We start from the raw sequence: 25,926 nt of genomic DNA on the forward strand, positions 1-25,926 counted from the left end.
CATTGAGTGAAAGGAATTCCTCCGCCGGCAGGGCGGCAGAATGCCGAGATTATCCCGACACTCCGATAACAAGGATGACATGTCTCCATGCATGCATTCTTATCAAGACAACCACCACCAATCACCACTAGTTCACAATTGGCATTCGCCGTTGGAACCATAGTTTTCACTGCAAATTAATTAATACCAACAAAACAAATTATAAAGGAAAAAAAAAAAAATGATGCATGCATGCACCCTCTCTCCCTCAGTCAAGCATACATAAACGTCGTAAAGGGTTTGAGAGGAAGACCAACTATGGGTACTATATCTGAGCATGGTCATAGTAGCATCTATCCGTTGGCAACGAATGACATGAGGGCTCTAGATGGTGAAAAACCGCAAGCACTTTTCCAAGCCCGACCCACTTCTACCAGGGCATCAGTGAGGCCCAAGATGACTAACGTTGATCAGGCTTATGTGAGGATTTTTATTGCGGGATTCAAATCTGCACACTGGTGCGTGGCCAACTGCTAGGGAGTTAAGCATACGGGTTTTTTGATCATATATACCTGAGATGAATACGAGTAGAAGCAAGTAGAAAGAAGCACATAACTTGGCCATCTTTGTCCTTCACAAGTCACAATTGCAAAAAGAGAGATTGATCGAATGGATATTGGCTTTACTACATGCGTGCGGTTGGGTATTTATCAGTAGTGAAGAGTCATGAATGCTTGATATTCAAATTCGTGAATTGTGTTTCCTTAATGGGATTGTCCCTTTTATCTGTAAAATCTAAATTAAATGCGAGGATCCACATTCTTTGAATTCTTGATACAACTTTAATTGCTGGCAGAATTCTTGTAACCTTAATCATCAATTCTTAATTAAATTATTCTATCATAAAGTTGTTCTAAAAAGTTAGGAGGGTCTTGATAATAACTTAATATGGGTATTAATATGCTGACCCATATCTAATTTGAATATGTCATACTTAATCTTCCATAGTTTTTTTTTTTTTTTTTTTAGAAATGATTTGTATCAATAATTTGCCGGTATTTCTTCCATATTCTCATACAAATTTAATAGATCAACCATTAAATTTGTGGGGTCCAGGGGCGGACCCACGTTAAAGGTTGGGGGGCGACTGCCCCTGCAAATTTTTTTAAGACTTCTACTATTAAGGGGTTTTGAATGAAGAGTTCCCCTAATTGTTAACATTTGTTCCCCCCAATCCTACGGTATTCGTCTCCCCTGTCCAAAGAGTAGAACCATCTTCACGTCTGGAGTTGGAGGAAAGGAGTTTTTAGAGATGGACTAGTGAGTGGCTATGTCATTTGAAAATGGTTGCTCAGGTGTCGAAATGGTGGAATTCTCGAGAAGAAGTGGAAAGCTGGCACCCACTTATGAAGACTCTGTGTTGGTTATGCGTTTTGGTTAGGTGTATTGTTAGATGTTAAGCTGTGCGTTTTGGTTTGGTGTATTGTTAGATGTTAAGCTGTGCGTTTCATTGTAATGCAAGGTTTTAAGTTGTGGTATATTTGATATCATGGCTTTCCATATTTAAGGCCAGGTTTGATGCTCCCCCTTACCAAGTTGATCCAACATGCTCCACTGTCCATTTTTATTTCGTTTAACATTCTTATAATTCTTTTAAAATTAATATTTTATCTCTTTAAAAAAAAAAAAAAAAAAAAAAAATTCGTCCCCCCTCGTCTCAATTCCTAGTTCCGTCCCTGGTGGGGTCTACCATGACTTATGCGGGTCCACAAATCTAATGGTTGATTTGTAAGATGAGATAGAAAAAATATGGGCAAAATATTGACCCTAATCATTCCTCTTTTTTTTTTTTTTTTTTTTTTAATTATTTTGTTTAAGATTGATCTAATGATGAATTGAACATGACACGTCAGCTGAAAATGATAAGAGAATGGCTAAATACCATATCTCTCATGGGATTGCCCTTGGAAATCTAGAATTTATTATGAATTAAAAAAGATCACAACCAAGAACTGAAATGCTTTTAATTCTTGTATCTATTGCTTATGGTCTAACGTACGTGCATTTGTCTCCAAAAGAGGGTTTTCCTTTCGGAGTTTCTTAATTGTTGGTGATATTGTCAGTGTTTCCTTAAACTATCAAGAAATGTCGAGTAATTCTATGTGGCCTATTTGTGTCCTACTTGTGTCCCTCTAAGAATGATGTGGCTATTAAAATCACCATTTGATCAAAATTCAATAATGATCAATCACAAGCTCAATGGTAATTTTAATAACTAAATCATTCTTAGTAGAACATAAGTAGATCACCTAGAATTATTCAGAAATGTCTCAAAGAACAGTAAAAAGACAAAAATTACATTAATTTTTTTTTAATAAATTTATTATTAGTTTCAAACTGTTTGCTTAGTAGGCATAGGCATTAGAAACTACTTTTGAATCAATCTTTGTCCAAAAGTTGAGAATTTAAACAGAATATATGCCCAAAATTGTATAGAGAACTTATATTAATTGGTCATGAAATATATATTATTGCACATGCAAAAGCTGTTTATTGATATATTTGAAGCATTAATAATGGTGTTACAAAGTACTACTTATCACTAGTTTGATTGATATATAATAAAGTAGCAGGAGGCCTGGGACATTTTGGTGGACCAACTGGGGGGCAAGGGGCTCCTTTCTTAAAACTACAAACACATTGCTCGTATCGAATTTCTCCGCTAGTAGGGCGGCAGAACGCTGAGATTACCCCGATACCTCGGTAACAAGGCTGACATGTCAGCATGCATTCATTCTGATTAGGACAACCACCACCGATCACCGCCATCTCACAATTGGCGTTCGCCGTTGGAACCATACTTTTCACTACAAATTAATTAATATCAACAAAAAAAATTAAAAAAAGAAAAAAAAAATGATGGATGCATGGATTCTATCGCCTTCCGTTAAGCATACATAAAGGGTATAAGAGGACGACCAACTGTGGATACTATATATGGGTATGGTCATAGTATCATCTATTTTCTAGGAACCAATGACACGAGGAACCTAGACGGTATGGGCATATTGGTCATAGTATCATCTACTTTTTGGGAACCAATGACAAGAGGGGCCTAGACCGTGAAAAATAGCAGATATTTCCTCAAGTCTGGTTGAGCTATAGCTTTACTAAGAGATCAGTAAGACTTAAGACAACTAACATTAATCAGACTTATGTGAGCTTTCCTATTGTGAAATTTGAAATATATGAGTTTTTCGAACATATATACCTGAGATGAATACGAGTAGAAGCAAGTAAATGGAAGCACATAACTTGGCCATCATTGTCCTTCACATATTACACTGCGAAAAGAGAGATAGATTGAGAGGATATTGGCTTTGTTGCATGCATGCAATTGGGTATTTATAAGTAGTGAAGAGACTATTGATAAGAATGAATCATGCATGTTTGATATTCAAATTGGTGGATTTTGTTTCCTTAATGGGATTAATTGCCCCCTAATATTTGTAAAATCTAAAATGCAAAGGAGGATCCACATTCTTTGAATTCCCAATTCGACTTTAATTATTAGCGGAATTCTTGCAACCCTAATCATTAATTCCTAATTAAATTATTCAGTTTTTTTTTTTTTTTAATTTTTTTTTTTTTTAACGTTGATTATTTTTAAGAAAAATTATTAATACTTATTTAGTTAATTAATTGTATATAACACGCTACCAAGATCTTCTAAAATTTTGAAGTATTTTACCATGTCAAATATCAATAATTTTTTCAAATTTAATAGATTTTTTTTTTTGAAAGGGTAAAATAAGCTTCATTACACAGAAATGTCATCAATTACAGAATCACGGACATACCAAGGGTAGTCCTCTCTCCACAATCTCTCCTCACCCAAAGATAAAGCCAACTTAGCAAGTCGGTGGGCTGCCATATTTCCTGTACGTTTCACATGACAAACACTCCATTGATGAGTACTTTGTAGAAGCAGCTTCACATCATTAATCAAAGGACCATAACAGCCCCATGTACATTCCTCCATACCCAAAGCTTGAACAATTTCCATAGAATCACCTTCCAGAATGACATCATAGAACTCCATAACACATATAATTCAGCCATTTTCCAAGCTGCCAGTGCTTCCGCCATTGTAGGATCGGTAATATACTGTCTTGACGCCACCTGTGCAGCAAGAATCAGCCCATTATGATCACGGGCTATGATTCCTATCCCCATTTTTTCCCCATCTTTGTCTACAGCCGCATCCCAATTAATCTTTACAACACCAACAGGAGGAGTATGCCACCTTTGCATTACTGGATTCGATTACTGAGGACGTTGCACGCACCTCCCCTCCTCTGTTTCATAAACAAGTCCACCTGTTCCTGAGCCAACTTATGCAGTGTTGAGGGGGATTGAAAATCACCACAAAAAATAACTTTATTCCTTCGTAGCCAGAGAAGTCTTGCAATTACTGCCACCAACTGCATCCCATCTTCCTCCAGACGCCCATGTAACATTTCCAGCACATGGACAAACGAAACTTCAGTTGAAGAGCATTTTTGTATCAATTTCGTACATTCTGCCCAAACATCCACAGCAGCTGGACACGTCCACAATACATGCCCAACAGTTTCACCAAACAAACCACAAATTGGGCACATGGGATCAGATATATTACCTTTTTTATGGATATTAACCCTTGTCGGCAAAATATCATTACAAGCTTGCCAAAGAAAAGTCTTCACTACCATGGGTCCCTTAATTTGCCAAACCGCCTTCCATTGCTTTGATCTGATGGTATTATCCGAACAGCTTCCTTTAATTGCCTCAGACATTTCTTTAGCCAAATGGTACGCACTCTTCACTGAAAAAACACCATTTTTCGTACCCACCCAAACCCTTCTATGATGTTGTCTCCCCGGGCAGATTGGAATACTACACACCAGGGCAGCTTCTTCCTTCCTGAAAACCTCCTTCACAAGTGGTATATTCCACCACCTGTGTCTTCATCAATAAGAGTGCTTACCTTTGCATCCTGTCCTAACACCCTCACAGTAGATTTATGGAATATGTTGAAGGCACAGGAATCCAACGATCTTTCCAGATTTTAATAGAAGTTCCATCACCTACCCGCCACATCAATCCCTCTTCCAGTAATGTTCTTGCATTCCATACACTCCGCCAAACAAAAGAGGGTCTTTTTCCCAAACTGGAATCAAGAAAAGAAACTCTCGGATAATACTTTTCCTTGAGCACTCTTGCCACCATAGAATTTGGATTTTGAAGGAGACGCCACCCTTGTTTCGCCAAAAGTGCCATATTAAAACATTCCAAATCTCTATACCCCATTCCACCCTTCTCCTTAGCCAAACCCAATTTCTCCCAACTCATCCATGCAATACGAGAGTTATTTTCTTTGTGCCCCCACCAAAACTTGGACATCATGGAATTAATATCCCTACAAAGAGTCTTGGGTAATTGAAAAACACTCATAGTATACGTCGGTATAGCCTGAATGACCGCTTTTAACAAGACTTCTTTGCCTGCTTATGACAGGAATTTTTCTTTCCACCCATTGATGCGCTCCCAAATTCGACCCTTTAGGCTTTGAAAAGCTCCTACTCTTGATCTTCCAACTAGAGCCAGGAGACCAAGATACTTCTCATATCTTCTCGTGGAGCTAATTCCCGCAACTGATATAATATGTTCCTTAGCTTCCCTCTTTGTGTTTCGACTGAAGAAAATCGAAGTTTTGTTTCTATTACTTTTCTGCCCAGATGCCTTTTCATAAATCTCCAAAACATGTTGGATACGCAGCCACTCAAAAATATTTGCCTTGCAGAAAAGCAAGCTATCATCTGCAAAGAAAAGGTGATTAAGCCGCATCCCCCCTCATGTAATAGGAAGACTTGTGATTTGCCTATCTGTTTATGCTTTGTGAAGAAGCAAACTTAGCCCCTCCGCACACAGAATAAAGAAGTACGGCGACAGTGGATCCCCTAGATGGAGTAATTTTCCCATAAGGCTTGCCATGAATCAATACCGAAAATGTCACTGTTCTGACACATGTCATCATTAAATTAACCCACCTATTTGCAAACCCTAACTTCCTCATTATCACCTCTAGAAAGTCCCACTCGACTCTATCACATGCTTTGCTCATATCTAATTTCAGAGCCATAAAGCCTTCCCTCCCTTTCATCCGACTATCCATGGTATGCATTGCCTCAAAAGCCACAATTATATTGTCTGTGATTAGTCTCCCAAGAATGAAAGCGCTTTGAGTGGGAGAAATTATAAGGTTTAGCACTCTTTTCAAACGATTAGCAAGAACCTTTGCTATCAGCTTATAAAGCACATTACACAAACTGATAGGTCTATAGTCGGTAACACTAGAAGGAGTTTTGATCTTAGGAATTAATGCAATATAAGTCGAATTAAGATCAACATCAAAAATATCATAATTTAAAAAACCCAACACTGCCTGACATACCTCCATTTTCACTGTTGGCCATGAATTTTGATAGAAGCAAGCCGAGAAGCCATTCGGACCCGGGGATTTGAGTGGGTGCATTTGCTTTAGGGCTGTTTCCACCTCCACCATAGTAAAATCCCGTAACAGACTTGCATTCATATCATTCGACACCCTAGGCTCCAAGTTAGCCAAGCACTCTTCCACCCCAGAATTCTCTCCAGCCATAAACAAACCTTGGAAAAATTGTGTGAATGCCTCCCCAATTTCATTTTGTTTTTTCCACTCCTTGCCTTGTTCATCTTTTATTTTCACAATTCGGTTAACTCTACGTCGATGGTTAGCCCAAGCATGAAAAAACGGAGTATTACGATCACCCTTTTGATACCAACTTTGCTTCGCACGCTACTTCCATTTGATATCCTCTTGCTCAAGAAGAAAATCAATCTCCCTTTTAAGCGTTTGAATTGCTGCCAAATTTGCCTCACTCTCTTGCCGTTGTAATACCTCAAGTTGCTTTGTTTTTCTTTTGAAAACTCTCTCGGCATCACCATATTTCCTGGCACTCCACCGCATAAGCTGCGTCTGACACTGGGCAAGTTTTAGCCTTGCTGTTTGCATCCCAATTCCACCGTCAACTCCCATCTCCCATGCCTTCTTTATTACCTCCATACACTCTCCATCAGCCAGCCATTTTGCTTCAAATTTGAAGCTTTTATGATAATTGGGCTGGGCTATTTCAGCATCAAATATTTTTAAAAGCAGCGGCTTATGATCACTCGATCTTGCTGCTAGTACTTGAACTTCACGGTTGATATACATTTCACACCAAGCTCTATTCGCAACAGCCCGATCAAGCCTTTCTTTCATAAAGGTCCCATCCTTATGGCAATTAGTCCATGTAAATTTAGAGCCCTTGTACCCCATATCACTTAAACCACAGTCCTCTAGCACCATACGAAACTGTTCCATCTGAGATTCTCTACGGACATCGCCACCCACCTTCTCCTCTTGCTCTACAATCTCATTGAAATCGCCAATGCATAACCAAGCCTTGGGGAGGAAAGACTTAAGATGATTAAGTAACGCCCATGATTCATGTCTCTTTGCACTTTCCGGATGGCCATAAAAACAAGTTAGTGTCCAATAATTATCACAGCCAGGAGAATGCACCACCGCATTGATATGTCGTCGTGTGAAGTTTTGAATCTCCAAACACCCTGCTTCCTTCCAGAATAATGCTACCCCACCACTTCTTCCTATAGGATCCACAGCAAATAAACCTTCAAATCCCAGCTTTGTTCGAACACCTTCCAGCTTATGTTTTATACTCTTTGTCTCCATAAGAAACAAAAGAGTGGGTCTTTTCTCCTTTACCATTTGGCAAAGATCACGAACTGCCCGGGGGTTCCCAAGCCCCCGACAGTTCCAACTAATAAGATTCATGGCTGTTGGCAGGACTGAACCACAGCCGCCGCCAACTCTTCAGTTGTTTCATCAAGACTAACAACCATCTTCCTGGCTTTTTTAACCACTTCCATAGTCTCCACTGTGTTAGCTTTCTCATTCACCGCCCTTTTACGCCTACTGGAAACCCCCACAGGGTGAGATGTCCCAGTCTGTTTATTACTACGGGCTTGCCTTTTCCAGCCTTTAACCCCAGGAATTCCACTTCTCATAACCACACTGTCTTCATGAGCTAGTGCACTATTTATATTTTCAGACCCTCCTTGCTGCACTGTACAATCACTGAGCTGAGTTCCCTTTTCAATAGCCACAGAATTAAACACAAAATCCATCCTTGAAGTCTCCATATTCGTATTAGGCCCACTAACTCTCTCTTTGGTTTTATCAACTATGCAAGTAGTAGAAACAAGCCCCATAGACTTTGAAACCATTGGGCTCATTTTTACCATGTCAGCATCAGTATGGGGTAAGTCTCCCACTAACACTTCCTTTCCTTTAATAATCCTTCTGAAACCACAAACCTCATTATTGCCATGCAACGTGTTCTCCTCCTCCACACATTTGAGCACATGTAAATCTCCCACAATCACCTCCTTTCCTTTAGTGCCCCTCTCACAAGCATGTTCCTCATAACTGCCATACATCGTATTAGCCTTTTCCACACGGTTGATCCCAGAAATTTCGGTCCCAGAATCCCCCACGTAATAGATTTATCTCCTCATTCCTCAATGACAGTTTATCATATATCATATCTCCTCACTCCTCATTCCTTTGTTTGGGTTCACAAAGGAGTTTTCTCTCTACCATAGATGAGAAGGAGTTTTTTCTCATAATTCACTGCGATTATTGAGAGTAGATTGATTTTTGGTGGCGATCAACAACCATGGCGAATGAACTCACACATCGGTGGGCCAATTTTTCCCTTTCTGATGCAGAAGGGATAGAGATTGAGGTCCAGGGGGATGAAGTTACAAAAGCTGTGCAGAGAGGACAATCCTGCATCGTAGGCAAACTAGTATCGGAGAGATTTGTGAGTAAGGAGACAATCAAAGAGACATTATTGCGATGGTGGAGGCTAGGTGGGGCTCTTACTTTCAAAGTTCTGGGAGATAATTTATTTCTGATTGAGTTTGAGCGAGCAAGGGACAAGGTCCGGGTCCTCGAGGGCAGGCCTTGGGTGTTTGAAAGTAACCTTTTCCTAGTCGAAGACTTTGATGGGCGCACATCACCATTGGAATTAACCTTTTATAAGGCTTATTTCTGGGTAAGAATGATGAATTTGCCTCTGGCATGTATGGGAAGAGAAGTGGGTTATAAACTTGGGTCCATAGTTGGGCAGGTGGGAGAGGTAGACACGGATAAGGATGGAATTGGTTGGGGGGAGTTTCTCCAGGTCAAGATAATGATTGATCTGTTCAAGCCTCTTCCACGAGGGCGAATGTTGAAATTTGAGGGGAAATCAACATTGGTGGGCTTTAAATACGAAAAATTACCAAAGCTATGCTACCACTGTGGGGTAATTTGCCATGGTTCTGAAGGATGCCCAAAGAGAAGTACTATACGAAACTAGGCGGAACCTACCCAATATGGCCCGTGGATGAAAGCCAACTCCCCTACGAGGAAAAGGGAAAGGTTCTATGATTTTCAGACGGGCAAAACAGAATATGTGAGAGACGCACAGTCTAATTCAGAAGACTGGGCGCGACGGGATGATCACCATGGCCGACGGAGAGATGGTCGAACAAGGAGAAATACGGCTGCCGGGGAAGGGAAGGACGGCGATGGAACTTTTATGGAAAGTCAACATGCACAAGCCACAAAAGATGAAAACGGATCTTCAGGCGCGAAACATGGAGAATTTACGTCAACTTTCCAAAGTGAAACACAGATGAAAACGGCGGGGAAACGGGTTGGAATAATGAGGGAACAATTTTGAAAATCAGTCCACTACAAGAAAGGCAAAACGGCAAGTCTCTGCAAAGGGAAAGAATCTAGTTGTTTCTAAGGCAGGTATATCAAGGGCTTTATCTCCCATTAATAAAACACAGTTGGCACCAACTGGGAGGTCGATTGGCGGGTAGGGTGAGAATGGCGAAAGCCCACCTATGCGGTCGATGGGCTTTAATGGTATCTTTTCAAGCCCGAGGGGCCCATACAAAGGTTTGGTTCTAGCTGATGTGGAAAAATCGGTTCGAGGAGCCACTGAAGGGAACAGCTCCAGTAAGACGAACGGGGTTACTCAAAGTACAAGGGGGCTGTCGTGGAAAAGAAAAGAGAGGGATGAGATAATTTTGCAAGAGGCAGAGTTGATTTCTTCAAACAGTCAGGAAAAGAGGGGAGCCGAAGGTGAAGTATATGTCCCTGCGAATGCCAAGAAGATTTGTGCGGGGAGTGATAACAATGATTCATATGATGGTTCGGGGATGGCGGAGGCTGGAGACCAGCCCCGCCAACCGACATGACCATCCTTAGCTGGAACTACCGAGGGCTTAAGAACCCTCAGACAGTTCACGAACTTCGCCGAATGGTGAAAGAAAATAAAATTATGGTGGGTTTTGCTAACATGTTTGTGGTGGAGAGTTTAGGGAAGAGCGGAGGATTGGCGCTCCTTTGGGAGGCCGGAAGCAAGGTGGAGATTCAAAACTTCAGTTGCCGGCATATAAATGCCATAATTCATAATCAACAATTGGCTGTACAATGGAAGCTCACTGGCTTCTATGGGCATCCGGACGCGACTAAACGTTTTGAGGCGTGGAACCTTCTAAAATTTTTAGCCCAATTGAACCCGGAACCATGGCAATGCATTGAAGATTTTAATGAAGTCTTATCAATGACGGAAAAATGTGGTGGTAATTTAAGACAGAGAAATCTCATGCAAGCCTTCCAACAAACATTGGAAGAATGTGCTTTGACGGATTTGGGTTATTTCGGACCTAAGTACACATGGAGCAATTGTCAAGAGGGAGAAGCTCTTGTTAGAGAACGACTCGATCGGGGGGTAGCCAATCTCTTTTGGCGGAATTTATTTCCTAATGCAGAGATTGGCGTGTACGCCGCCATAAATTCAGATCACGCACCTCTCATGTTGAACGTGTTGGGAACCCATGATTTAGCCAGACAGAGTAGAAGATTCCACTTTGAGGCGAGCTGGGGATTGGATGAAGGCTGCATAGAAGTTATAAAGAGAAGTTGGATGCAAGACAACCAAAATTCCACACGGTGGGACCACCTTGACTCCAAATTAAAAGGGTGTGTTAATGAGGTAATCCAGTGGAGAAGGAAGCACAAAGGCAGGGACTAGGAATTAATTAAAAAATTGCAAAGGAGGCTTTTATTGCTCCAAACCAGGGAGGATACGGCTACTGGAGAAGAAGTTAAAAAAATTAAAATTCGAAATACAAATTTTGTTGGACAAGGAGGAATTATGGTGGAGACAACGGGCCAAGGAGGAATGGTTAAAATTTGGTGATCGCAATACCAAATACTATCATGCTTGTGCAAATTCCAAACGACGACGTAACCAAGTGCGACTGATTCAAGATGAAATGGGACGGACGTGGAATACAACAAAGGGGGTAGGGAAAGCCTTTGTCAATTATTTCACAAACCTGTTCTCTAGGGGACCAATTGGTGATTACTCACCCTGTATACAGCCGGTTGCTTGTTGTGTGTCTGACGAGATGAATGCCGCCTTGATGAGGCCTTTTCTGGCCGAGGAGATCACCACAACTCTTTTCCAAATGGCGCCTTTAAAAGCACCGGGTCCAGACGGGCTGAATGCATGCTTTTTCCAAAAAAATTGGTCTACGATGAAGGATGAGGTATGTGGAGCTTTGCTTGATATACTAAATTCGGGAGTGATGCTTCAAGCCCTTAATTTGACTCATATTACCCTTATTCCTAAAGTGAAAAATCCCATGAGTGTTACTGAATATAGGCCTATAAGTTTATGTAATGTCTTATATAAACTTATCTCCAAAGTATTAGCTAATCGTTTGAAAAATATATTGCCCCTTATCATTGCTCCTATGCAAAGTGCCTTTATTCCGGGACGCCTTATCTCGGACAATATACTTGCTGCCTATGAAACCTTACATACAATGCATACGGGGATGTGGGGAAAAAAAGGTTTCGTGGCTGTCAAGCTCGATATGAGTAAAGCTTATGATAGGGTGGAGTGGGGTTTTCTAGAAGCAGTGATGGAACGTATGGGTTTCAACGAGCGGTGGATAGCTCTTGTTATGATGTGTGTCAAATCGGTGCAATACTCGATTCTTGTTAATGGGAATCCCCATGGCCTTATTACCCCTACCCGGGGTATTAGGCAAGGGGACCCCATATCACCCTATTTGTTTTTGATTTGTGCTGAAGCTTTGAGCGCTATGATCACTCGTGCGAATAGAGATGGGCTGTTGATGGGAGTTCCCACTTCGAAAGGAGGCCCCGAAATAAGCCACCTCTTTTTTGCAGATGACAGTTTACTGTTTTGCAGGTCAAATATAATTCAATGGAATCAGTTATCTTCTATATTACATGCTTATGAAGTGGCTTCGGGGCAGAAAATGAATAGCAATAAGACGGCCATTTTCTTTAGCCGAAATACTCCCATGGAGGACCGAAGACAGTTACAGGAGCTAGCGGGGATTCCAATGAATCAACGTTACGACACATACTTGGGGCTGCCCGCTTTGGTGGGACGGTCACGGACGAGAGCCTTCAAGAGTATTAAGGAGAAAGTGTGGAAACGACTCCAGGATTGGAAGCTCAAGTTCTTGTCCCAAGCCGGGAAAGAAATATTGCTAAAAGTGGTGGTGCAGGCGATCCCTACCTATTGTATGAGTGTGTTCAAGATTCCAAAGGCGTTGTGCTCGGAGATAAATTCTCTGATGGCGAGGTTTTTTTGGGGGCACCAAGAAAAGGAGAAACGGATCCACTGGATGAGTTGGAGCAAGATGGGTCTCTCTAAGACTCAGGGGGGTATGGGCTTCCGAGACTTTGGTTGTTTCAATCAAGCTTTGTTGGCAAAGCAAATTGGCGCCTATGGAAGACACCGGAAAGCCTAATTGCAAGGATTATGAAGGCCAAGTACTATCCGAGTTGTTTGGTCCTTGATGCTCCTTTAGGGAAAATACCTTCTTTTGCTTGGAGGAGTGTTCAAGGGACGTGTGACCTGGTTCGAGAGGGGCTGTTTTGGAGAGTCGGGAATGGGAAAAAGGTTCGCATTTGGAAGGATAAATGGCTCTAGTCACCAACCACTTATATGGTGTATTCACCTCCTTCAGTGCTTGAACCAGATGCCACGGTCTCTCAACTTATTGATGTAGACACAAAATGGTGGGATCAAGACCTTTTGAAGCAGATTTTTTCTAGGGAGGAGACCCTTGCCATACAATCGGTGCCCATAAGTTTGACGGATCAAGAGGATACTCTCATATGGAGGGGAATAGCAAAAGGTGTGTTTACGGTAAGAAGTGCATATCATATGCAAAAAGAACGAGAAGAGATCAACAAGGCTGAGGGTTCCTCCCGGACTCGTGCTAGCACTTTATGGGGTAAGCTCTGGAATTTTAATATTTCAAATGCTGAAAAGCACTTCCTCTGGCGTGCATGCCATGAAACTCTCCCTACTAGAGTGAATCTATGCTCTCGGAAGGTGATTACCAACTCTGGCTGTCCCATCTGTGAGAAGGAGGAGGAAACTACATATCAAAGTGGCAATGTCCCGCTGCAAGGGATGTTTGGGGAGCAGGTTGTATAAAGTTCCAAAAGAGCAGGTATGCAGGACCAAATTTCCTCTCCTTGGTGGAAGGGATATTGGCTAAATGTGATGCGACGGAATTCTACCAATTCGTTGGGATAGCACGGCGTATTTGGCTTCGGCGCAATGAAGTGATACACGGTGGTCCTTTCCTGCATCCATGTCTTATTGTCCAGCAAGCAGTAAGGGCGACAGAAGAATTGAAGGCACTGGAGGATGCTCTGAAGAGTAAAAACGAAAACTCGGAAGCTACAACAGCTACTACATGGAAGGCTCCCCCCTTCGGTTTTCTCAAGGCAAACTGGGATGCCAGTATTGACAGGAAACAGGGAAGATTTGGCATAGGGATGGTTGTTCGGGACCACCTTGGGAGAATGTGGGCAGCAAAATGCGTGACCTGTGCTGGTTTTGTAGATCCCATGTCTGCAGAGGCGATGGGGGCTACTGTGACAGCAAACTTCTGCAAGGAGTTAGGAATGAGACAGGTTCAACTGGAGAGGGATGCACGAACTGTAGTTGATGCGGTCAATTTACGGAGGCCTGATCAAAGTAGCCGAGGTCATCTGATAGCAGATATCCTAGTGGCTTTGAGTTCTATTACGACTTGGGAGATGGGCTATGTTCGTCGAGAAGGAAATCATGTGGCACATGTCCTTGCAGCTGTTGCTAAGCATGGAAATGTCAATAGGGTGTGGTTATACGACCCCCCGGACTGTATACGGGACTCTTTGCATGCAGATATTTCTGCTATGTGTTCTCTTTGATTTAATATAATGCAATCGCAACTTTTCTCAAAAATATATATATATATATATATATATATATATGGCAAAATTTCAACCATTCAATTTGAAAACAGTAGTTGGGATTTAAATAAATTTGAATTCATGGATTAGGATTAAGATCTTCTAAAATTCTTAAAGTATTCTACCAGGGGCAGGTAAATTTCTTAAAATATTATATTTTATATGAATTGAAGGATATTTCTTCCAAACCAAAGGAAATATCTGTCATTTTCTTAGACCTTAAACATTTTTTTTTTTTTAACTCAATATTTTTCCGCTAAAAACATTTTCCAGAGCCTTAGATTGAATCAGAAATATATCCACCAACATATGGTATATGAACTGTTCTCCAAGACAAAAGATTTCAATCCTGTTCCTGTCTATAAAACAGAGATTGCAGCAAAAAGAAATAAATAGTGTAGCTATCAACATTGAGATCCTCCACATCAAATGTTCATTGGCTCAGGACTAGAAGTGTTGAGTATGTCCAAGACTGAATTCTGCGGCTCCAATTCCTCATGCCACAATGGAAGTTTGTCCCCAGGGTAGAAGTTTCTTGTCACTCCCTCAGAATTTATCTGCACCAAAAGTTTTTCAGTCAATTTATGAGCATGTGCAAAGCGTAATTGGCATTTCTTAGTTGAGAAATATTAGGAGTACTAACTCTTTTAATATAAGCTTATTAAACTGATGTGTAACTCATTCATTGGTACTTGTTACATTTATCTTAATTAATTGTTTTATTTTTCTCCAATGAATTAGCTACACATCAGTTTAGTAAACTTCTAGTAATAAAAGAGTTAGCACCCCTAGTATTTATCTTCTTAGTTACTATGAGAGTCCAATATAAATCTTGCAATGACAGTGCGAACAACACCACCACTAGCACCATCTCGAGCAATGGCAAGGGAAACTGCCTTCACCACTAGTTGCTGCAGTAAAGCAAAAAAGTTTGATTTATTCCAAGGAAGGCAGCAACTGATTTTGCATTTGCATGCATCAAGGGTCATCTACATACCTCAGCTTCATCCTTGGTCATTCCTTCCTTCCATGCTTGATCGAAAAATCCATAGAAGTAACTAGAGCCAGATCCTGTGGAAGTGGAACACAAAGCATGTCAAACTGAATGCCATACTCAAGCAAACATATTGCATTCAAGTTGCTAATGAAGATTACATCATAAAGAATTCCCACCCACCAACGATTAGGCCAGTTTGTAACATGTTCTGCTAAGTCCAACTGTCCAAATATCATGATAAAGCCAACATAGTTAGATCCTATTCTTCTCCAACATATATATATAAACTGTCAAAATCAACTCTATTTAGATCCTCAATGCACTGTAAAACACGATTAAATTTATGAGGTACAAGAAGAAAACGAAAATAGTCAACTATGAGCAAGCAATTTTTTTATTTGTTATTTGTTATTTTTATATATTAATCTGTCCAAAGCAAGAAAGCAATCATATCAAACAAAGGAAACTAAAGCAGCGACCCCAGACCTTGTTACTATAAAATTAAATTATCTAAAAATGCGTTGAGCATGTCACGTCAGTTGAAAAATAATATATCTCTAACGGCTTTGCTCATATGCCACAACGCTAGTGGACTATTACATAACATAGATGGTGAATAATGTTACTTTTTACATTTAGATTTTTATACTAGTTTCACTTTCTTGGTAGGCAATTTGTAATTTAATTGATCTTTCTAGTAGTTGCTTGCAAGTTACATCCCTCAAAATTGTGGAGGTCATTTTTCTGCCAAAAAATAATTTCTTACAATACCTAAAAATCAGCCAATGAGATTTGGACACATCAGTTCACAGCCATTTCAAACTTTCATGCAAGAGCAAAAACAGAGCAACCCTCTCTCTCTCTCTCTCTCTCTGTGATAAATTTTGAAAGAATCCAATGGTAATGGCAGCGCTACTCTTGGCCTCTGCTTCTGCTTCAATTGTTACATTGTCATCACCGAGCAATAAAGCTCTCAAGACCACCACCACCCTTCCCTTCATCTCGGCCAATTCCCCAACCCTCTTTTCAAGAAAATCACCCCGTAGACATCTTTCTCTTCCACGTGTAGCTGCTCCTCCAACTTCTTATATTCACAAGAAAATTCATTCTTATTCTCAAAGTAATTGTGTACTTAACTAACGTTTTAGGGTGTTTTTGGTATTGTCCCTTAAAGGTAGCTCAATCGGTTAGAGATCACACTTCATAAAGTGGAGGTCTCTAATTTGAATTCCCCTTCACCCTCTTGTGCAGTCATGTCCAAAAAAAAAAAAAAAGAGGGTGTTTTTGGTATTAATTGTTTTATTTGATGTCTCAATTCTGCCTTGGATTACATTTATGTGCTTGATCCACCAGCTATATGCTGTAAACGTGAGACTGTAACCATGGATTCAAGGGGAAATATTTGCTGCTCAGGCCAACTCTGGACTATTTCGCGGTTTCCTTGGCTTTTGGAAATTACTGATATAAAATTGCATATAACCATGGATTCAAGGGGAAATATTTGCTGCTCAGGCCAACTCTGGACTATTTCGCGGTTTCCTTGGCTTTTGGAAATTACTGATATAAAATTGCATATATTGATATTAGTTGGTAATTTTTTACATTACTTGCAAATTTGATATGAATTTAACACAAAATTAGTGAATTTGGTTGAAAGGTTGAATCCATTTAATTAAACGTGTCGGGTTAAGTCTTATACTTATGCTTTGTCATGATTTGTTATTCGTAATTCTAATTGTACAATGTGATGCTCTTTCCCTTTTGGGCTAGTGAGGTGAACCAATTTTGAATTTAAGAGTTCAACAAGCGGATTTGCAGAAAATGAAAATGTGGAAGAGTGAGGATTATGGATTTTTTTTATCATTTGAGGTGAAAACGATTAATATTGGAAGAATTTAATGTCAATTTTCTATGCCTATGTATCTTTTAGGTACTTTGGGTCCTTGTTACAGTTCTAAGTATTTCACGTGATTTAAGTGCGATATTAACCCTATAGTGTGTATATATATATATATATATGTCTTGAGCACTTTTTCTTTGCAAGCCAATTTAAGGATAAATTTTATTTGAAGTTTTTATAATTTGATATTAGAGCCATGGCCATGTTTAGTATGAGATTAAATGAACGACGACTTTATGACCAAATCTTAGATGGAACGATTTAAAGTAATTCTAGAAGTTTATCTTGTATCTCTCTAAAAATGAGGTAGTTTTTAAAATTACTATTTGATTAAAATTCAACAATAATCAATTACAAGCCTAATAATGATTTTTAAAAGCAACATTATTTTTGAAGGGACACAAAAGTGAAATAAGAAGAACTTTTAGTATTACTTGGCGATTTATAGGTTGTATTAAAAGTAATTCTAAATACTCAGCTCCCATCTCATTGACCTAATGTTGTAGTACCCATCAGTCATTGATTTTTTTTTTTTTTTAAAGGTTGATCCATCAACCTAGTAGGATGAGAGTTGAGTATGTAACATCACTCGAATTAAAATGTCTTCACATTGTGTAAGAGTATAATGTTAAGTCATTCGAATGAGGGGAGTTCTCTATTCCTAGTTCTCTTGTAACTGGATCCTTTGGAACCACAATAATTTTTAGTTAAAATGGGATTCCCACAAGTCTTTGCAAAGTCTTAAAACCGTGTATGGGGTTGATGCCAGCCCAATGTTAGAAGGTCAATGAAGTTGGTGACTTGATGACATGTGGGACTATAGGAGCTAGCAACCAAAGCCTCGATGATCGGCAGCCGTAACTAAAATAGTCTTAAGGTAGCAAATTTCTTTGTCGGGTAAGTTCTGACCTGTACGAAAGGCGTTCTTAACCATGTGTATATTTGCTTTTGATTACCTTCTTTGCAAGCTACTTTTTAATTGAGTAATGTTTTAGTAGGCAAAATCTAAAGGTAATGAAATAGTTTCAAACAACTATTTGGCCATTTGATTGACATTTATTCCTCTGAAATAGTTATTTTAGAGGGAATAACTGTTGTGTGATTTAAAGCTTCTCATCCGAGAGATGGGAAATAGTTTATTTAATGGTCTATAAATTTTATAAATTAATACAATGAATTATGAATAAAAATATATAATTTACAATATAAATGAGTCTAAAATCTATCCATTAATATAAATTTATTCATTATTTTATAATATTATTTATCCTCATATACTCTCTCATTGTAAATAAATCTACTTGCTTTATACCACTTTCCCAATTTTGTTCTTGTTATTATTTTTTTATTTGAAAATGGGAATAGTACATTAAAATCACTTCTAGTTAATTTAAAAATAAATTGTTATTTTGAGAAAGTAAACAAAAATATTTCTTTGCGTTAAAAAAAAAAGGTATCCATGTAAGATCCAAACTAAAAAAGAAAAAGAAAAAAAAAAGAAAAAAAAAAAAGAAAAAAGTAAAAAGAAAAAGAAAAAGAAGGTGTGTTATACTTATACCTCTAGCACGTGCGATCCAGTTGCCCAATTTTGTTATTTCCACATATCCCCTCAAACTACCACCCAATTGACAATGTCTCCCAAAATATGATTTATTTTAGATGCTTAGATGAGATAGACGACTGGGATTTATGAATTTGAGAATCTCAAATTTAAGGAGAATTTTAAGAAATCTCAATCCTAGTTTGAGGGGGGCATGTGGACTTTACCCTTTTCTTTATTCATATAATTTTGTTGATTATTATACTTCCTGAGTCTAGCCGATCCGACTCAGAACTAGCAGAACCTCAACTCTCCAAGCATCTCAACCGGTCGAAGTGACTCAATTTTCAAAGAGATAACTCATTCACGATTCGATATGCCTAGTGCGATGTCGTTTCACGTTAGGGTTTATCAGATTCGTTCAACTCTCAAAAAAATTTCCTTTTCATTTCCAAATTGAAGAACGTATCGCATATTTAAAATTAGGGTTTGTTGATTAAATAATTTACCTTCTTCAACTGAAAATATCCTTATTGCTATTTCATTCGAAGATTTTTTGTTCTTAGAGCTTTCGTTTTTTCGAGTTTTTGTTTTTAAGTCGTAATTGTTGCGGCGAGAATTTGTGTTGGGATTTTTTTTTTTTTTTTCTCTCTTGAAGGAGGTATAAACTGTGGGTGTTTTAGCTCATATATTTTGAATTAGATTCTTTGCTGATTTTCATTATGTTACTGTATCTTGGTCTTGATCATGTTCAATGTTTTCCTAGATTAGAGAGGTTCTTGTAACATATTTTCTAGTTCTTATATGTAATTTGAGATATTTGAATGGACAATGGAATGGATAGATGGATTGAATATGAAAGATGGGATGATAATAGGGAATGGATACTTCGAGAAGCTCAAGAATCTCTAAGGCTGATTTGAGTAGAGCTAATCTAATTTCCATTCCATAACAACTAAAAGCCCAACTCGCAACCAGCAGAATCCTTTCCTCCAGCCCATAGACTAATTCCTCATATATCCCAACGGCAACGTTTCCATCCAGTTGTCAAGCATTATTGTAATGCTTTCCAACTCTTTTCTCTGCACCACGCAGAATGTGCCAAGTTGCCAGCCACTTCTTTCCACCACACTCCTTGCGCCATATGTCCCTCCTATTAGTTCTTCTCCCCAAACGCACAAGGCGTTCTTCTCCCTCTCTTCTTCTCAGTCGCCATAGCCACTTTATTGAACAACTGCAGACCAATTTTCACTTCCTCAAAAATGTTCATGCCTTTCTCTTTTTGCAAGCCAACCCTAGCCGTATCTTCTTCCTCCCTTCTTCTCAAACGCCCAAGTAATGCTTCTTGCCTGGATCAAAACACCATCTGAGGCATCAAAGAAAGAAGACACCATCATCTAACTTTCTTTGCGGAGTTTTATCAAACTGCACTTCATTGCAAGAAAGCCTCTCAAAATTCGAAAAATTTTTCACCAAATCTTGCTCCCCCAATTCTTCGTTCTTGATTTCTTGTTTGATCTCCACCTTCTCATGAATCAAGTGTAGCTTCTTACAATCCATGAACTCGCACCCGGAAAACCAATCTAAAGCATCATCGTTGTTGGCCATGTTCTGGCTGATATCGTCAAAGCTTTCTGTCGTTTGATCGTCGACACCCTCTAATGGAGTAGGGATTTTCCGGATTAGCATGTCGTTTGCGTCTTCTTGTACAAGATCTTGCCCCACCCCTTCGCTCAATATTTCATTCAGATTGTCAAAAGCCCTCTGATTTGCTTCTTGTGTCCTTGCATCATCTTTTTGAAACCTGAACTGTAATGCTTCAACAATTTTTTTCCACTTGTTATACAACCCAAGACCTTCAATCTCATGAAACCAATTGAGAGCTTCTCCTTTCATGTGAAATACAGCAATGGGAATTCGATCCCAAATTGCAGTTTTGTGATGTTCAAAGAACTTGTTGGGCCGTGGATCAGTTCTAAAAGCCCAACAGGCCCCAAGCCCGATCTTGACTAAACGGAATACCCGACAAGGCCTAAGACAATCTTTCCTCGAGGAGGTCTCGGATTCGAATCTGAGACCACTCCTCGGGAGGTATCTGATGCGAAGTCCGAGACGCAACTCGAAAGCAAATAGTCAAATGCCAAGGGTGAAACGGTCATTTTACAACTAAGGATATGCAAATATTCAAACTAGTCCCAGTGAACATTATCTCACATTCAAAAAAACCTTTCTATAGCATAGAAGGTTATCCACCTACGAACAATCCCTATACAAGCGGGATAAGCTGTTATTCAAATTCAAAAGGTTGTTTAAACTCAAAACAAAACCTTATCACCTTGTCCCAGGATTCCTACCTGTATCAAATAACTGGGAAACAGATATTTAGGGATAGGTATCCCGAGACGTACGGGGAACAAATTCCACTTCATGCCTATAAATAGAAGTCCCGATTTCCATCAAAGGTAAGCACAATCTTGATTCTGAAAATTTTGGTTGCTTAGCCATTCTGTCGTCAAATTCTAACTTAGGCATCGGAGCTCCCCCGCAGGGACACCAATAGGAGCTCTAATCCTGTTTGTTCTTTTCTGTGTGTGGCCTGAAGCGTTTCACGAAGTTGTCAGCACCACCTTAAGGTGTGCCACGTCACCATCCTGGAAAACTGTGTATCAACAGTTTGGCGTCGTCTATGGGAAACTTCCTTTTCATTTGATTAATTCTTATCATTCTGATATGGTGACTACACGCTCCCTCTCAATTGGTGCCTCAACCTGACATACCTCGCGCAGCTACTGGAGCACCTCCTGACTTAGCTGGATTCATAAAGCAGATGACCGAATCCATGAAGGCTTTGCAAAAGCAAAATGAAGATCTCGCCACTAGGCTCACTGTTGTTGAAGGTAGAAATAGCCGAGGGGATCAAGAACGGGAAGAGAGGAGGGCTAAAAGACACGAAGATAGGCGCAAGAAGGAGAGACGCGCTGAAATTCATAGGGGGAAGAGGCCTTGAGGTTCTGATCACGAGGATGACGCAACTTCAGTTCAAGCCAGCCATCATACAACTGTCCAGAATGTAGAAGACAGTCAGCGGGTGAATCCCAAGAGGTCTTGTCGTACTAGATCTCGACGGGAGCAGTCTCCCCGCCAGGAGGATCGTCATACTGAAGGGCATAGCGAGAGCAACGTTAATGCTGATTTGCAGGATCTTAAGAAAAAATACGAAGAGGTGGTCCTCCTGATAGCCAATGGCGGAGATCAGTCCAATGCAGGGGAGTTCATTGAGAACACGAATCTGCCCTTCACTGAATTTCCCCATCCCTGACAAATTCAAGATGCCCCGAGTTAATACCTATGATGGTATTGGGGATCCAACGCACCATATGGAAAGTCTTCATGCGCATTTCACCCTTCATGGTACCCCAGATGAGATTTCATGTAGGGCTTTCCCCTTAACTTTGGCTGGAGTAGCTAAGGATTGGTTTGGTAGGCTCCTCGCCAATTCAATAGATGATTTCAAGACTCTTGGACGCCTCTTCTTAAGTCAGTTCTTGGCTACCCGAAAGAGGAAGAAAAATCTGACTTATTTGCTATCCCTTGTTCAAGGGAAAGAGGAGTCACTAAAGGAATTCATGCTTAGATTCAACCAGGAGAAGCTGATTATTGAAAATCCGAGTGAGCAAACAGTACTTGATGCTTTGATGCACATGGTAAGGGCAGAAAGGCCACTGATGGCTGAGTTGTCGAAAAGTTCTAAGTTAGTGACTCTCAGTCAATTTATGAAAAAGGCTGACGAGTACATTAATCAGGAAGAAACTGTCAAAGCTCTCATGAAGTCTCAAAGGGAAGAAATTGAAGCCAAGAGTAGTATTGTGAAGGCAGCACCGGCTAGTGTTGGAAAGAAGAAAGAGAAGAATGTGAAGAAATCAGGGAAAATGGTCCAATCGTACCCAAGGATGGACCCTCGGAAGTTGCAGAGCCCGAAGTTCACTCCACTAAATACTAGCATGACTGAGGTATTCATGGAGATAAGGAGGGATCCTGCCTTCAAATGGCCAAGCAAGTTGAAAGGGGACCCTAAGAGACGTGATCCTCAAAAATACTACGAGTATTATCGTGACCATGGTCATTTAACCGAGGAATGCATAACCTTGAGATAGGAGATTGAGAATCACATCAGAAATAGGAAGTTGGTGAAATTTCTGGCAGATGAGAGGAATCGAGGAAGGAATGAGGAGCCCCCGTTACTAGAAGGAAACTGAGAAATTCCCAGAAACCGATAAGTAAGGCCGAGAGAAGATCGGTATGTTGAACTGATACACAATCAGCAGGCAGAACCGAGACGAGACCGGGATGCCCATTAGCCTCGCCATCACGATGTAGTAAGGGAGATTCACACCATTTCGGGAGGACTAGCTGGTGGAGGAATTTCTAGTTCATCTAGAAAAGCTTACGCAAGAAGAACGAAGGCTCATGACTAAGTATTGTCGATAGTTCAGAAGTAGCGAAGAAGGAGGTAATGGCTATATCCTTCTCTGAAGAGGACGCTATGGGGTAATATTCTCCCATGATGATGCAGTAGTAGTTACGCTAACGGTTGCCAACCATAAAATCCACCGAGTCTTGGTGGACAATGGTAGTTCGGCTGACATTTTATATTGGCCGGTCTTCAAACAGATGGGTGTTGACCGAGACAGGATGCAACCATTTGATTCACCATTGGTAGGGTTTGCTGGAGAACAAGTCCAGCCAATGGGACTCATCTCCCTTCCGGTTACAATGGGGACAGCTCTTAGACAGTGTACAACTATAGTGGACTTCTTGGTGATCGATCGACCATCTGCGTACAATGCGATCATTGGTCGACCGTCCCTTAATAAGTTGAAGGCTGTAACCTCAACTTACCATTTGATGATGAAGATTCCCACAGAGGATGGAGTAGGAGAGGTAAGAGGAGATCAAGCTGCAGCAAGGAAATGTTATAATATTTCTTTGAAGAAATCAGATCCTGCCCTTTGACGGTCGGCGTGGTGGGTAGCCGAAGCAAAGATCCCCTAAAAGGGGAACTTGCCGAGCCCTTGGAAGACGTGAAGCTGGGAGAGGGAAAAGTAGTAAAGGTTGGAACATAGCTCGCCTCGGGAATCCGAGACGCTCTCGTAACTTTCCTCCGAGGAAATATGGAAGTATTTGCGTGGACTCATGAGGATATGCTGGGAATCAGTCCCGATGACATTCTCCACCAACTCAATGTGGACCCAAGCATGAAGCCAGTAAGACAGAAGCGAAGGAAGTTTGCCCTCGAGCGGAATATGGCCATCGCTGGGGAAGTAGAAAAATTGCTCAAGGCCCGGTTTATAGAGGAGGTATATTATCCTGACTGGTTGGCCAATGTGGTGCTGGTCAAAAAATCCAACGGGAAGTGGAGAATGTGTGTAGACTTTACAGACCTCAACAAAGCATGCCCGAAAGACAACTTTCCTCTGCCACGCATTGATGCGTTGATAGACTCAACAGCTGGATATGGCCTGTTAAGCTTTATGGACGCTTTTTCTGGTTATAACTAGATCTATATGCATCCAGAAGGCCGCGTTTATCACTGACTGAGGCCTGTACTGCTACAAGGTCATGCCTTTCGGTCTGAAGAACACGGGAACAATGTATCAGAGACTGGTTAATAATTTTTTCCGAGACCAGATCGGGCGTAATATGGAGGTATATGTTGATGACATGCTGGTTAAAAGCGTGCTACCGGAAGGTCATGTAGAAGACCTACATGAGACGTTTAGACCTTTGAAGGAATACGAGATGAAGTTGAATCCCGCGAAGTGTGCGTTTAGAGTGGCCTCGGGTAAGTTTCTCGGTTACATGGTGTCAAACCGAGGAATAGAAGCTAATCCCGAGAAGATCCAAGTAGTCTTGGATATGCATTCACCTAAGAATATGAAGCAACTTCAGCAATTGACGTGTAGGATTGAAGCATTGAACCGGTTCATCTCTCGATCAACTGACAAGTGTCTACCATTTTTCAAAATCCTAAGGTAAGCATTTGAGTGGTCCGAAGAATGTGAAGAGGCCTTTGAGCAGTTGAAGAAGTACCTAACAAGCACACCCCTGTTAAGCAGGGCTGTTCCCGGAGAAGCATTGTATTTATACTTAGCTGTCTCCACAACAGCTGTTAGTGGTGCCCTTATCCGAGAAGAGAAAGGCATTCAAAAGCCAGTTTATTTTGTCAGCCAAGCATTGAGAGGAGCAGAAGAGGGGTACCCTCAGATGGAGAAGTTAGCATTTACGCTGACTATTGCTTCCAGGAAGCTACGCCCGTATTTCCAAGCTCACACTATAAGAGTCTTGACTGAGTATCCATTGAAGAAAGTACTCAGAAAGTTAGATCTGTCTGGCAGATTAGCTAACTAGGCAATCGAACTCGGAGAATTTGATATTAAGTTCCTCCCAAGGAACGCTATCAAGGGGCAGGTATTGGCTGATTTCCTAGCAGAATTCACCAACCTACCTGTCACCTTAGAATGGCAGAAAGACGAAACATGGGTGGTCTACGTAGATGGATCCTCTACAAGGAAGAATGGTGGAGCCGGTGTTGTATTAATCACCCCGGATGGAGAAGAGTTATGTAGCTCCTTGAGATTGGAGTTTAAGACCACCAATAATGAGGCCGAGTATGAGGCAGTTATAGCAGGACTCAGTTTAGCCCATGAAATAGGAGCTGAGTTCGTCAAACTACGAAGCGATTCGCAGGTAATCGTCGGACACATCCAAGGAGAGTTTGAAGCCAGAGGAGGTAAAATGAAGCAATACTTATTAAAAGTACAAGATTTACAGAATGCTTTCAAGAAATTTTGTATCGTAAAGATACCAAGAGAAGAGAATGAAAGAGCTGACAGGCTAGCCAGGATGGCGTCGGCAGCAGCTAACGAAACCGAATAGCCAATCCAGACATTAACAAGACCTGCCGTAATCGAGACAGTCTCGGTCTTGGTTACCGAGACCATACC

General features: G+C 40.6%; 3 protein-coding genes across 3 annotated transcripts; 1 reads left to right on the forward strand and 2 right to left on the reverse strand.

Annotated features, from left to right (window-relative positions):
- Positions 1-6,859: 6,859 nt before the first annotated feature.
- Positions 6,860-7,900, reverse strand: LOC132162844 (uncharacterized). Its single transcript, XM_059573063.1, has one exon. The coding sequence runs from the start codon at positions 7,898-7,900 to the stop codon at positions 6,860-6,862; it is 1,041 nt and encodes a 346-aa protein (XP_059429046.1).
- A 6,855-nt stretch (positions 7,901-14,755) lies between these two features.
- Positions 14,756-15,552, reverse strand: LOC132164760 (proteasome subunit beta type-6-like). Its single transcript, XM_059575315.1, has 3 exons — positions 15,483-15,552; positions 15,322-15,396; positions 14,756-15,042 (listed from the first exon to the last, which is right to left on the reverse strand). Exons 1-3 carry the CDS (start codon positions 15,501-15,503, stop codon positions 14,911-14,913), a joined length of 228 nt encoding a protein of 75 aa, XP_059431298.1. The 5' UTR covers positions 15,504-15,552; the 3' UTR covers positions 14,756-14,910.
- Positions 15,553-22,251: 6,699 nt separating this feature from the next.
- LOC132162845 (uncharacterized) lies at positions 22,252-23,076 on the forward strand. Its single transcript, XM_059573065.1, has one exon. It carries the CDS (start codon positions 22,252-22,254, stop codon positions 23,074-23,076), a length of 825 nt encoding a protein of 274 aa, XP_059429048.1.
- The last annotated feature ends 2,850 nt before the right edge of the window (positions 23,077-25,926 follow it).

The sequence above is a fragment of the Corylus avellana genome, chromosome ca10 (genome assembly GCF_901000735.1).
Source record: "Corylus avellana chromosome ca10, CavTom2PMs-1.0".
In the NCBI taxonomy this organism is placed as follows: domain Eukaryota; kingdom Viridiplantae; phylum Streptophyta; class Magnoliopsida; order Fagales; family Betulaceae; genus Corylus; species Corylus avellana.